This window comes from Leptonychotes weddellii, chromosome 3 (assembly GCF_054177405.1).
Source record: "Leptonychotes weddellii isolate Sample4059 chromosome 3, ASM5417740v2, whole genome shotgun sequence".
Lineage (NCBI taxonomy): Eukaryota > Metazoa > Chordata > Mammalia > Carnivora > Phocidae > Leptonychotes > Leptonychotes weddellii.
This window is the reverse complement of record NC_138371.1, coordinates 84,303,560-84,318,539: the sequence shown is the minus strand read 5'-3', so window position 1 is coordinate 84,318,539 and position 14,980 is coordinate 84,303,560. Positions and strand designations below refer to the sequence as shown.

Here is a 14,980-nt window from a genome sequence, read left to right as displayed (position 1 = left end):
ACTCTTGGTTGATCTTTTTAGAACTTTATTTCTGCTTTCATTTATATTTAGATCGTCACTCTGCCCACCTGCTTTGTCAGATAAGGACAACCAAGCCTCCACTCTGTCTCTCTCCCCTTCCATCTCCCCTGCTTTGTCCACTGTTTCTTTACCTGATGGTGGCATGAATGATATCATGTACATTCTGTTCCAAGGTCAAGTTCTGTCTTCCACATTTGGCTTATATATTGTTTTAAAAGTTTTAAAACTAAGAAAATGTTTTCATTTTGATCATTATCTAAATTGATGAGGTCTGATGTCAGCCAGACTCTTGGATGACCAATTTTTCTTCCTCTTCTCCCACATCCATTATTGTCTGTCCTCTTACTTTGTCTTGGTGTTTGAAAACTGGACAACCTTTGCATTGGCATGTTGGTCATTTTGTATACAATTCTTGGACTTTTCATCTGAACTCTGTTTTTTTTTTGATTCATCATTTCCTCATTAGCTTTATCTCCTCTGTTTTCTCTTCTCTCCTTCAAGAAGGTCTATTGATTGTCTGAACTTGCTACACTGGTGTTTTTTTTTTCTATCATAATTTGTCTCAAATGGTCTCTCCCCATGTGGCTTTGGGTCCATTACTGATTATTCCAGTGCCTCAGTTTATCATGTGAAAATGAAGGTTATAATGCCTCTCACTGTTGTCATTAGGAATAAATGAAAGAAGCTAGCCAAAGCCCTTAACTCAGCACTGCCTACTTAATACCAGAGCTCATGTTGTTAAGCTTTACCCACACTGCATTTATATGCTTTATGAGGAACTTAACGGGAAACAGAATTTAAAATGCAAATATATGTTGCTGAGGGCTTTCCTGTTTTTCTTTTTGGCATATCATCATTTTAGAAGATAATCAATGTAGTTTTTAGCCCTCTATGTTCATAAAACAAGTAAGCAGGCAAGAAAACAAACAAAGGCTTGATTGCCATTTTCTGAGACTTTAGTTCTTCCAAGTGATTATGAATCAATTGACTGTAGTATTTTCCTCCCAAATGTGAACATTCATTATCAGCAAAATAACAGAACTGCAGTGTTTCTCTTGTTAATGCTAGTTAGTGTATTTGACATTTGCTATCTGTCATATTTTGCTCATCAGTCCACATGTTCTAAAGAGATACCTGCCAATCGTTTAAATATTCTAAAGTTCTGTTCATTATCAAAGATGTAGAGTATATTTAAGTGGTTTTCAATGATTTTTGTTTCCCAATATGTTCATATATTGCCTTGTATTTTCCTATTCCTTTTGTAGAATATCATTGATTTGATATATTACCCGGAATAAAATGCTTTTCAAGAAATATATCAGATGTGTTCATTCTGAAAAAAAAAAAAAATCAAATGTCATTTGAATTGATGCTGATGGTGACACTTTCTTGTGAAGGCATTCCCTTTCATTAGTTTCAGGGATTGCTCTTTTCCTGGACGAGTGAAAAGTATTTTGGTCTCAAGGTCAAGAGAACTGAAGTTGCCTTTGACTCTGCCACTGGCTGGGAGCCCTTGAGCAAGCAGCCTCACCTCCCTGGCTCTCTCTTCCTTGTCTGTAGAAGGAACAACAGGGCCTCAGTGTTTTCTGTTCTGAAATCCTACAGTTCTCCGCTAAGCCACTTACTTCTTCCAGGAGGCATTGATATTGTCTCTTCACATTGACAGATGTCCAGATTCGACTCGGCCCGAAACAGTGCGTCCTTGCCTTCTCCCGTGCAAAAAAGACTGCATTGTGACAGCTTTCAGTGAGTGGACACCCTGCCCGAGGTCCTGCCAACCAGGTCGGTGCATTCTGTTTTTAGTGTTCTTCCTAACCCACCTGAATTGCCTTCCTCACTGCTAAATAAATGAGAGACTGTAGAACGGGAGCATCTTTCTTTTCTATTTGCATGTCCCCCTGGGAAGCAAGGTTGGTAAAATTTGTAAATGAAGTCTTGAATTTCCAGATCCATCAGGACTTGGCAGGGAAAACATATTCAGTTGCTAGATGCTGTAATGTCACTGGAGTGCATTGCAGGAGTGCTCATCCTCCGGGATCCCTGTTGTGGTGTTTTGAAAAGCCATTCACATGTGGTTCCTTATAAAGCCTCATCACCAACACTGTTTCTTTGTGGCTCCTGTGTGCTGGGAATCTGACTGGAGGCATCTTTATTAGACTATAGGGCCTTAAGCATTGTGCTTACATCACTGATAGATATAAGCCTGTGGAAGAACAAGGACAGATATGTAAAAAGCGTTGAATAGGTACGGGAATTCACAATATAAGATTTGTGTTTCTTTACTATAAATGGTGTTACTTTATACACCTGGATGTATTTAGAGGACAATGATCCAGGATACTTAATACCTAAGTCCTAAAAAACACACAGGAGCACTTTGGTAAAATGACCCTCTTTCTTAGAACAGGTCTTTCCCCCCATGCTTATTGCACTCCCCGTGATGAGCTAGTCCGTGTGGAGATACAAGTACTCCTAGTCCAAAAGCTCCATTTCCACCTAAGACCTAGAGTTAATAATTTGGTTCTTCTCCCATAGTCTCATACCCTAGCCTTGGTCCAGTGGATCTTACCATTGCCACAGTAAGAAAAGGCAACTCCAAGGAAAGGAAGGATGCATAGAATCATACCCTAGTGCCCAGAGTAAATTGGGTTTCATCCACACATCCTAGCCTTCTCTGGCTAGTCATGTCTTCTCAGGCAGGACAAGGCTGTATTAGCCTCCTGGAAGAAGGGGCAAGGTAGTACTGTATGCAGTCCTGGGAGGAGAGAACCTATCCCAGAGATTGAGAGCATTCACACCTTTTCTTTTTTTTAAGATTTTATTTATTCATTTATTTGAGAGAGTGAGAGAGAGAGAGAGCACATGAGAGAGGAGAGGGTCAGAGGGAGAAGCAGACTCCCTGCCGAGCAGGGAGCCTGATGCGGGACTCGATCCCCGGACTCCAGGATCATGACCTGAGCCGAAGGCAGTCGCTTAACCAACTGAGCCATCCAGGCGCCCCATTCACACCTTTTCTTGGGAAAGTCCATCCCTGTGCATCTAGGATCCCCCACGTTCTTTGATTCACAAGTTGTGTCATATGAAAAGGGGACCAACATTGACATCGATCTGCTTGACACATCAAACCCCCCATCAGTGATTGGCAAAGGGGTAGTGACAGCTATGGAAGATTGTCACCATTTGTGTCTTATATTGCAGTGGTGGGGAACCTGCATAAGGTTTTCATTACCATGCCATTTCATCTTCTTAATGTTCTTTTGTCAAAATTGACATGGTTGTATCCAGTGAGCTTTGTTATGGATAGCATTAAAATAAATATTTTGAAAATGAAAGAACCTTGAAAACTACAGTGGAATATTTTTCTGATCTTTTGAGGGATAAAAATAACAATCTCGTCCAGAAACTTTTCCAAACTTATTTTCTTGAATGGGGATATCAAGTAAGCAAACTAACTGAATGAACAGGATAATGTCACTTCCAGACAGATCGGGACAGAAGAGCTATGATCTCTCTGAACCATTTGAAAGGCAGCATCTAGGAGGATGACTTTTGGAATTTTAGTGGTAATGTACTTGAAAGACATTCAAAGATAAATAAAGATAAATATTGGGAAAATGCAGCAAAATAAAATAAGCTATGATGAAGGAGTTTTATTGAGATTCAGCTATTTCTTTTAGTTTCTTCCTCACGAGAAATTAGCATAATTCCTTTGTTAAGTGATTATAAGAGAGGAAAGACTGAATTAAAAGTATACCCCACTGGGCGCCTGGGTGGCTCAGATGGTTAAGCGTCTGCCTTTGGCTCAGGTCATGATCTCAGGGTCCTGGGATCGAGTCCCACATCGGGCTCCCTGCTCCTTGGGAGCCTGCTTCTTGCTCTGCCTCTCTCTCTCATGAATAAATAAATAAAATCTTTAAAAAAAAAAAAAAAAGAATACCCCACTGGCAGCCAGATACTGGTGTTGGAGCTGTCAGGGTCCCCTGACACTGAGGGAAGCATATTAGTTTTGTTGAGCCAGTGGCCCTAGTGGCCGGAGATTACTTCAGCTACTGCTCTAGCATGTATTCTACATTCAAGAAAATTCTCTGCTGCCCGAGAGTCTTCTAGCACTGGCTAAGGATGGAGGAATCAGAGAGCATGTGAAATAATTGCTCTTCTGGCAATTTTAAATTTTACCTCAATTTCCAGAGATTCAATTAGTTATTTAAATGGTGGCATTGTAATGAAAATAGTTCTAAGCCTCTGTGGTCTTTTTTTGCCTCCAATTTTTCAAGCCTAGGTAATTCTTTTCACAGCCTGGCAGCCAGGGGACCTGGAGGAGCAAAGATTCAATTTTCAGATTTATTCCAACTTTCCATTTCAATCCTATTTATCCTCATGTTTAGTTTATACCTTGGGACCGATAATATATTATTAAATAACTCTGGGTTAATTAGGGGGACTATGAGAGGGAGGAGAATATTGAAGGAAGTTGTATGTCTAAACCTATGGTCCTCAGACTTTATTGTTTCTGAATCATCTGGAAGCATTACTAAAATGCAGATATTCAGCTCCATAGCTAGATATTCTGATTCGGTAACTATGGGATGATCCCCAAAAATATGAGTTACAAGTAGCTGCTCCTGAATGATAATGCATTCTCCTTCTGATGATTAAAAAAAAAAAAAAAAAAAGATCCGTGAACAAACACTGCTTGAACTCTGGACATATGGCCTGTTCTTCAGCTTCTTGTATGCATCATGTTCTTCCCAGCTCAACAGCTGTAAATTGTGATAGCTAAGAACATAGATGCTGGAGCCAGATGGACAAGGTTGAGTTTCAGAGTTTGTTCTGTGATGGGGACACATTATTTCATCTCTCTGTGCCTTAGTTTCCTTGTTCATAAAACAGGGTTAATAGTCACACCTACATATATGGAAAGCACCTAGAGCCCTGCCTTGCATGGAGTAAGCACTGGGCAAGCATTTCCATAGTTGCTTTGAGTCTTTGCACCTGTTGTGTTTGAAGCTGTCATTGTATTCAGATGCCCCATCTGTTTTGACCTCGTGCATCCACAGGGACCTGCATTAGCGGCATTTCCCCAGGAATGCTATTCTCATGTTCCAGATCTCCCAGATGTGTTAGGCCATCCCCAGTTTACCTCATTAACTAGATAATCCCAGGGCATCCTGCGCATCCCCCTTTATAGTACCCCCGTAGTTATCTTTCCATGTCAGTATTGTCCTTGCTATAAGTCCATGAATTCAGACACCATTTCTGTCATCTTGACTGCTGGATCCTCTAAACCCAGCGCAGTATGAGACATAGTTGTCACTCAGTAACTACTTTTTGAATGGACAGATGCCCTGTAAAGAGAGGGAATGGTGTGACTTTGAATCCAGGCAGGATACTCTCTGTCCTTGAGAGTGTCCTTCAAAATATACTTTGGAGAATAGTGCTCTTGAATAATACTTCTCAAATTTAAATGTTCATACAAATCCCCTGGGGATCTTAGTAAATACAGATTCTAATTCAGTAGACCCAGATGGGTTCTGGAATTGTACCTTTCTGTAAGCTCCCAGGTAACTATATTTTGGTTACGAAGCTCCAGATCAGAATGGGGTTCATTAGAAATTTTTGAGCAGGGTAATGATGTGGTCGAAGTTGTAAAGTGAGAAGCACAGCCAGGAACAAATCAGCAGGTGAGGACACAGGTGAGGTATGGTGTGGGGTGAAGAGAAGTGGTTTAACCTACATGAGAAATCAGGAGAAACATGGGCCAGAGCAGGTGACAATCTCAGCTAAAGAGGAAGGAGTAGCTCTTTTTTGCAGCTGTGGTTTCAGATTGGTTCATCAAAGAATACTTTATTTTCATGTCCCCAAATTTGGTTGCACAGTGGAATCACCTAGAGATCTCTAGAATATACTTTTATGTTTGGATTCTACTCCAACACATCATGATTTAATCGGCTTTTCATATGATCAGGGAATCACTGGGTTTTATCAACCTCAAGCCAAACCCATTTGAAACCTCTCAGAGAGCCAAGGGGGCTTCAGGGGCCTGAGTGCACCAGGAGTGATTTGTGCCTTAGCAATGGATGAGTTGTGTCAGCTTTTATTTGGTCCTGGCTGGATTCGTGAACTAAATCCTATGACTTGAAAGTATCCTCAAGCCATGAACGATCTCTAACTAGTAGCCAGCCACGCTCCTGCCTTCATACTCCTCCTCATCTGTGTCTCTCTTTAAATGCTTAATGATAGTCCCACATTCTTCTAAGCAAATTAGATATTTGTCAAGCTGTGGCCCTGTTGTGGCCTCTCTGATTTTTAAGTCCCAGTAATAAATGTGCCAAATGATCAAGAACCAGCCTTTGGTACTTTACTTGCTGTTTTCTTTTATCCTTCCTTCAGCCCATAGAGCAAACGCCTGCCTGAAGTATTCAATGTAATTTACTTAATAATGACAACAGTTTTCTTATTGTAGAGGTTCTCAGCCCTGTGTAGTTTTTTTTTTTTTTTTTTCCCAATGCACAGATTCCAAGACTCACCCTAACCCCCGTTAGTCAGAATCTCTTCATGCTGAAGGGACATTTGCAATATTAAAACTCTCCTCAAGTGACTCCTTAAGTGGGTAAGGATGAGAAACACTCATTTAGTGCTTTATACTGTGCGACATGCTTTCACATACATTTTAAGCTATTGTAGGAGATCATTGATAATTGTTTGTCTTGGTTTTGTGGGGAATTATCTTGGCCACTGCTCTTGTAACCATCACACTTCATGTTTTTACTTAAAAGTCACAAATCAGTACTGATTTTTCAGGATTTCTCTCAGGTTATCTTTAAAGGGGCTTACTTTATATTTCCAGAATTATAAGAAGTTTCAGACATGTACATAAATTAATACAATGTTAATGCAGAATATTAACTATTAATAGAACATGCTCTTGTGTAGCTGTCGCTAAGTGAAAACAATCATCAACTTACTTGTTTTCCCTGTGCTACTACCATCATCCCCCTTTCTATCACCCCACCCATGGATTATTTTGAAATAATTCCCAGATTTGTATACCACTTCTATCAAAGGGAAAATATGTAGATTTGTATACCACTTCTATCGAAGGGAAACTATGTAGAAATATGCTAGAAGATAAAATGTGCCATATTCAAAATAGCTCTTCTTATAAATTCCTACAAACCACAGAGCTAATGATTAATTATTTGTCAGTATCAATAATTAAAGGCTGAGGGAGCTCCTTGAACTTTCCTCTCTAAGGGACAAGCTGGAGAGCAGTGTCATGGAAACAGGAAGGCCAAAGGCAAACTGCTGCTGGGAATTGGTAGGAAACTTCATTTGGTAGTAATCTTTATTCCTGTGTCAAGCCTCCTAGAGATAGGTCTTGAGGTTTTAGGTATCAAAGAGAATAATTTTTTTTAACTGCCTAGGTGGTGTGGTGCAGCAGTTAAGAGCATGGACTCTCAAGTCCCATCTTTGCCATATAAGTCACTTTAAACTCCCATTCAACTTGCTGTGTTTCAGTTTCGTCCTGTCTAAAATGAGATAATATCAGCATCTACTTCCTAGAGTGGTTATAAGGGTTAACTGAGACTAGGGCACATTGAAGAATGTAACATACGTGGAAATTGATGAGTAGTAGCGGTATGTAAATTCCTTAGGAACAGGGAACTTGTCTTGTATTACATTGGTGTCCTGTAACATCTAGACCTCCTGCCAATATGATGGCACTTGTTTCCATGTCTGTGTTTTTCTTGGACAAGATGATAACATCTAGAGGGCGTTTGTCTTCTGATTTCATTAATGAACTTGCAGGGCTTAGCACAACGTCTAGGGCATGGAGGGCATTCAATAATTGTTGTTGAATGACTGAATACATGAACTCCGCATCTTTCCCACAACCAGTTCTAATTCCTAAAGATTTTGCTTCCCTAAAGATGAAGTCATAGCATTAACACATTGTTCGGTGGACCCAGGCCAATTAGGGGAAAAGATATTGGTCATTCAGAATGTCGGATAAGTCAAAAGTCACCTATCTTAGAATCCAGAATTTCTCCCATTCAAATCCATACTAGCACCACCCTCTCTCTTCACTGACCCCTTTCCAGCACACAGGATTCCCACTTTCTCCCCACAGGCCCATCTGTACTTTTGTCTACCTGGGAAGTAGTGGATGGAGTACTAATCTACTCCCGAATAATGAGGAATCTGCAGTGTTTGAGTAATCGAGATTTTGGGCCTGGGACACTGGCCCCCCAAATAGTGTCGAAGGCATTATGATGGTCTAATGACTTTCTTTGAGAAAGTAATCTAAATTTCAGTTACCACCTCTGTAAATTTTAGATGTCGTCTATTCCCAAGGGTTTTTGGAATACATAAAATAAGGTGTGTACCTCACATACATGTCCCAAGCTCAGCCTCAAAATGCAGAGCATAGGTGCCTTTGTTTTATACGGGCTCCACTGGGGGTGACTTGCCCCCTTTAGTCTATAATTTAAAGCCCATATATCACTACATTGTCCTTGTACTCAATAAATGTTCCTGAAAATTTAGTAGGAGGAGTGACAAACACTTGGGCTTGTGGAGATTACAGTTCTCAATCATATTCCTGCCAAACTGAGGTGTTGTGCTGATAAAAGCCATTAAAGACACTTTCTCCCAATTCAGGGGGAAACAAAATAATGGATAAAATTATCTTAATTTCTTGTAAAATTTTGCTCTCCTGTGTTTGTTTTTGTTTGGCTTTGTTTTGCTTTTAGTTAAAATTTGGCACCTCTGCCAGCCTCTATTAAAATCCGTATGAAGGGGATTTGATTTGGGGAAAAATAAAATAAAATCAGGTTTGGTAACAGCAACACAAACTAAGAGTACTTCATCAGAGCCCCTTGACCATCTGGCAGCATGGAGGAACAGCACTGTATGATAGGAGAGTTGCTGGAACTTGGCTGGTGCGACCTACACCTCAGCTTCAGAGGAAACGTTAGTCTATGTAATAGCTGACAGGAAGTGTTCCCAGTCCATACTCTTCCTCCCCTCCCTGACCCTCATCTTTGGCACCAGAGATTGATGTACAGCTGCAGGGACCTGGAGTTCACGGCGTCACCTGCTGGGATTTTTCTTCACTTCCTACAGTGGCCTCAGGAGTTGGGCATAATCCCACATGACCAAAGAGGTGAGGAGCCCCCAGCTCAGAAGCATGAAGTAACGGGTTCCAGGTTAGCTGCCGTGCATGAGGCAGAGCCAGCGTGGAATCCAGATCCTGTGACTCCAGGGCCTGCCTGTTTTATCCCAACACAAGTGATTTCTCCTGTTGATAGGCACAGCTCATTTTGCCTGTTTATTAGCAATTCAAGAATTTGGAGCCTGGGACTCTCAAACCTGTGACACCGGCGTGGCACATCACAGACCTATCACACATTGCAGTCACACGTGCTGTTTCATTGACCGTCGGGGCAGTTTGGGGAAACAGGAACAGCTGTTCCATTAGGGCTGCCCCAGAGATGAGGTGACGGGATTGGTCCAGGGAAGCACTCCTGGTCACCTGGTCCAAAAGGGGCCAAGAGCAGGTAAAGATACCCGGCTGACATTAAACCTGCCTTGCCTGGTGAGCCTGTACAGTTACAGGGAAAAAGAGCTAGACAAGGTCAGACTTATCACTAAGAGGCTATAATGTCAGCATGCCTTTGCTTCATCTCACCGTCTCTTCCTATCAAATTAATAAAAGCTGTAATTTATCGGTATCCATTATCCTACTCTTACCTCAATCCTATACCGAAAGAACTATTATTACTCCAATTTACATATGAGGAAATAGAGGCTTAAGGATAGGACCCAAGATTGCAACACTCATAGAGGGCAAAACCACACGGAAGCCTAGGCTCTTATCCACTCGGTCAGCAATAAACACTGGCTGAACAATCAGTGCGTTCCGGCCATTGTGCTTGGCACCGTGTGCATATATGCAGAGTGGTGAGTGAAGACACAGATCCCTCCATTATGGAAGGTAGAGTCTATTAGAGGAAAATGGAGGCATTGAACCCCAAATTATCCAATGAACATGCAGGTACAAATCGTAATATGTGCTAGGCAGAAGATCAGAGTGCTGTGAAAGTAGTAAGGAAAACCAGAATTCCGCTCTGTCTAGAATCTCTTTCTCCTTATCTCTGCTGCTTGCCCAGATCTAACCAAGGTGTAAATCCTTGCCTCCTTCACAGAATTTGTCCTGATCCTTCTGCTGGAAACAACCACCCCTCTCTCTTGAGTCCCATAACCCTGTCTGACTTGCTTGCATTCTAACTATCGGTAAAGGTGTTTTGTGTCTCTCTGAAGGGATGTGAAATCTCTGAAGGCTGGAACCTTTTCTGCTTTCATTCCCAAAAGTGCCTGGTAATAAACTTAAGACAGAACAGAACTCAGTAAATCCGTGTCAAATAAATGGATGCCAGTTAGAAGCAACCTGCTTAAGCAAAGCTGGCAAACTGCTAAGAGGAAAGTTGAGATGCCTTTACAACTAAATTTCTTTCGTAAATGATTCCATAGCTAACTGCAAGAACATGCACAGTGCTGTTGGTGATAGAAGATGTGGGACTTAGAGAATCAGATTTATCTCTGGTTTCCTGGCAAACATGGTTAAAAACATGGTTCATCCTTTTTGTTAATTTGTTTACATATTCATTCATTCATTCATTCATTCGTTCACTCATTCCTATGTCCATCAATCTGTGTGCTTATTATTATTTTTAATGGAATCATAGGAGTATCTCATGGGAACCAAAGCCTATTCAGTTGCTAATTCCCAGAAGGCATTCCCTACTGCAACTTCACATACCAGCCCTGGTCACCGACTGAGGCAGTTGTGTCCGTAGGAAAGGAAATGAAGGGTTTCATGGTTTTATGTTTGTTTGTGTTTTTTTTTTAATACAACCCAAAGATATAATGTTGAAATGCAAAATTATGGTCATGTGTAGTCTTGCAGTGACCCAGACTGGTCCAAGGGTAAAACAGTAGTTTGAACAGGTTTCCAAATGTGTGGCCCATGTATTTCCAGCTCAGAATTACCGGGGATGCCTGTTAAAATCCTAAGAGATTCTGATTTTGAGGTCAGGCCTTGGGCCTCAAAATGTGCCATTTTTTAAACAAACTGCCTTAGTAATTCTAAGACACATTAAAGTTTGAGAACACCTGAACTTTGGAGACATTTAATTTAACCATTAGCCAATGGATTATTTAAGAAATGTGTAACTTGCATCTACTATGTTGTTCTAGTCACTTACTTTGGCTTTCAAGGATCCAAGGTTTATAAGCTATAGTAGGTTAAAATGGCTTGATGGGAAGTTAAAACGGGAAATCTTACAGATATCCAAAAATAAGGGGGAAAAAAAAAAAGGGAAAAAATTCCCCATGGACGTCAGGGGAACTAGAAATGCAAACAGGAAGTGAGGCTTCTCTCTTCAGCTTCCAGGCCAGTGTGCTTCCTCCCATCTCTGCTTCTCTGTGTACGCCTACTCTCCTGCCCCTTGTAATGGACCTTCTCTGGATCTGTATACTCATAACTAGCAGATACAGAGCCCCGGAATGGCTGTCCCAGGCTCCACTCTACCATACTTTCTGCAGTCAAGCACCCCACATGGACAGAAACTTCCCTTCTGGCTCTTTATGGAGCTTACCAAGAAAGAGAGCCTGCTGGCCCAGTTTGTGTCAGGCCCTCAGCCACTTCAGCAACCTGTGGACCAGCCCCCTAGGTTAGCACCCGTCTGAAAGGGGAAGGGGACAATGTGCAGAAAGGCAGCGGGAGCTGAGTGTGGGAGCATTCCCCCTCAGATGGGGCAGGGGTTGTTCTCCACTGAGATTGACCTCTCCAGAACACCCAAGCTCAGCTCTTTGGGAGAGAATCCAGAACATGCCTCATTCGCTTACTTCTGTTTCAGCCACACTCTGTAGGTGCTCAACTGCAGGGCGAGGCATGGTGAAATCCACCTGCTTGCTTCCAACACAAAAGCCATCCTCTTTCACTTCAGAGTTGGTTTGGGAAGAGAGTGGTTTACATTAGGTAGAAATACAGAAAAGGAAAACGAAGCCCCAGGCAACAGAAATGCAGTAGAATTATACGCTCATGAAGAGTAGAAACTGGAAGGAGAGAGACAGCACTCACCCCGAGTATGATCGGAGCCAGATATTTTACTTCAAACAAACAAATGTGCAGTCTACGTGTACTTGAGTTCTTACCAAAATGTCTAGGCTGTGATTTCTAGCAATAGTCTGTCATAAACAGTGTTGTCTTGGTCGTCTTATAAAATAAACTAACATACCAAACAAAATAAAATAAACAAAAGCAGACAAAATTTTTAAAATGTAGTTTTGGTGCTTGAAGTTCCATTCTTTTTTTAAAGATTTTATTTATTTGACAGAGAGAGACACAGCGAGAGAGGGAACACAAGCAGGGGGAGTGGGAGAGGGAGAAGCAGGCTTCCCGCCGAGCAGGGAGCCCGATGCGGGGCTCGATCCCAGGACCCTGGGATCATGACCTGAGCCGAAGGCAGACGCTTAACGACTGAGCCACCCAGGCGCCCCTCAAGTTCCATTCTTTACATCTGAAATCCACCGTCTTCCTTCTACATTTGCAACTAATACTTGCTATAAAGCACTATTAATCTCCTTCATTCAACAGTGAAGCTACATTACCATAAATAAATCCTGTGGCTCACATGGATATTCATAATGATTTATTGTTAGCCTTGGTGGCAAAATCTGTTTCTTTGGATATGAATGCTCTTTCTTTTCAAACTCTTTTAAGTTCTGGCTGGTTTCTTTCTCATATCTCTAGAATGCTCTGCAGATAATACATTGCATCACAATATAATTTCTATTTGCCTGTAGAGGTAAATAAGCTGCCTTTCAGAAACCAAGGTACCCATTCTAATTAGGAGTTTATTTTTAGACTTTCAATATACTTCTTATGAAGGAATAGAATAAATTAGTTTTGATTTAGATGGGGTGTTACTTTAAGTTTATTAAATAATTTTCTACAAGTAAAATAATAAATTATTTTCACTTCCTTGGCTTTGATCCTATGTTAATATGATTCTAAATTAGTGTATGGCTTAAGGAGGTTTTTGACTCACTGGATTAGCTAATATGATGATAAATTTATAAACTAATTTGTCTTACTACAACAAAACTGAGAGTTAAAGGTGGAGCTAAATGTTGGGATCTTAATATGTCAATTTGGAGCTCCAGGTTTTATAAGAATATCAAATAATTTATGTAAGGTAACAAATCAAGAAGATTTTATTTTTTTAAACATTTTTTTAAAGATTTATTTATTTATTTATTTATTTAACAGAGAGAGAGAGAGAGCATAAGCAGGGGGAGCTGCAGAGGGAGAGGGAGAAGGAGGCTCTCCGCTGAGCAGGGAGCCCAATGTGGGGCTCAATCCCAGGACCCTGGAATCATGACCTGAGCTGAAGGCAGACGCTTAACCGACTGAGCCACCCAGGTGCCCCAAAATCAAGATTTTAAATTCATGTTTAAAATGAGGTAGATTGCTCATAGTTTAGACAAACAACTTTTAAGTGTTCACTAATAGAAAACTCTTCACTAGATACTCTGCTAATCTCTTGAAATTCCTTCAAAATTAAGTTGCTACATGAAAATAGTGCAGATAGAATATCTACTGAATGGCATGTTTTCAGTGAATAAGGAATAAAATCTCTGAAAATAAGTATGTGAGGAATTGTGGATTCTCTGCCATTTGAGGTCCTTTCAAGTTAAATTTAGTTTGCTCTGATGCCTAAAATATGCTTATCATAACTTTATTTAGAGGCCTTATGAATGATAACCAAAGTAAGAATATAGACCACATGTACAATGACAGGTTCTGTGGGAAATATGCTCATTTCTAACTTGAGCCAACAATATTCTCTTCTGCTGGATGACCAGATGCTTTTTGAACTGATATTTGATTATATTCAGTTTAACACTTAATTATATTCTTTCTTGAGTTTTTCTCTAATTTGTTCATGTGTAGTAGAAATAATCTAACATAGTTATGGTAGACTCCTGGTGTTGCCCTTTAGCTGTGTGTTCTAAAATTTAGTTAACCTCTCTGAGACTCTATATGCTTACCTGTAACATAGATTTAACATGTAGTGTCTGTAAGACAATTTACTTCCTAGGGTTTTCTTATCCTATGTGAAGAGGCTAGCTTAGCAGTAGTTGCTTAGTATGCACTAATTCCCTCCTTGTCCTCCATTTTGTATTTCATCTTCCCTGAGTAAGTTGTAGGATCCATGGGTATTCAAGCTCAAGCAATAAAGTTATTAATTTTATACACAAAAGATATTTAGAAGTGTATTGTATGTATGTATGGAGAAAGAATGAGAGAGAGCAAAAGAAAGACTTTCTTCTAGCAGAAAAATAATAGGAGTTTAATAAACACATATTGTTATATTGCACGGAACATGAGATATCATCATACATGACCAGCAAGCACATATTTGGTCTTGGACTTTGAGGAAGTCTGTCTTTTCCCCACCCACTTTTTTCCCCACGCAAATTTAGAAACAATTGAGAATTAGTCAAAGTAGATGGGGATCAAAATATCAGCCGATCCTCAATTGTATAATTAGACAAGATTAACCTCCCGGTCACAGCCCATGTTGGACAGTTAAAAATTTGATGACCGTAACCCAGAACAGATCAGAATATGTGCCTTCTACAAACAGATACATCCCAAAGAACAAGAAGGAGAGAGAAGGAAGAGCCACATATGTCCACTTCCTTCTCCCAAAATCATGGTTTAGATGCCCCTTATCCTTCCCAAAGAAGACACAGGTGTGGAAGGGGGAGAAAATCCTGGGAAAACAGGGCGGTAGAGGTGGATATAACCCTTCACATGAAAAGAATCATCTGGAGGGCTCCACCCTCACAGACTGGTGCTAGGCAACTTTGTAAACCCCTATTCCAC

The 14,980-nt window shown here is 40.7% G+C and overlaps 1 protein-coding gene across 1 annotated transcript in view; it reads left to right on the top strand.

Annotated features, from left to right (window-relative positions):
• THSD7B (thrombospondin type 1 domain containing 7B) overlaps positions 1 to 14,980 on the top strand; it is a 658,530-nt gene that overhangs the window by 296,226 nt on the left and 347,324 nt on the right. The window contains exon 9 of the mRNA XM_081814537.1: positions 1,688 to 1,803. Coding sequence (XP_081670663.1) covers positions 1,688 to 1,803 — 116 coding nt within the window. The remainder of the gene's footprint in view (positions 1 to 1,687; positions 1,804 to 14,980) is intronic.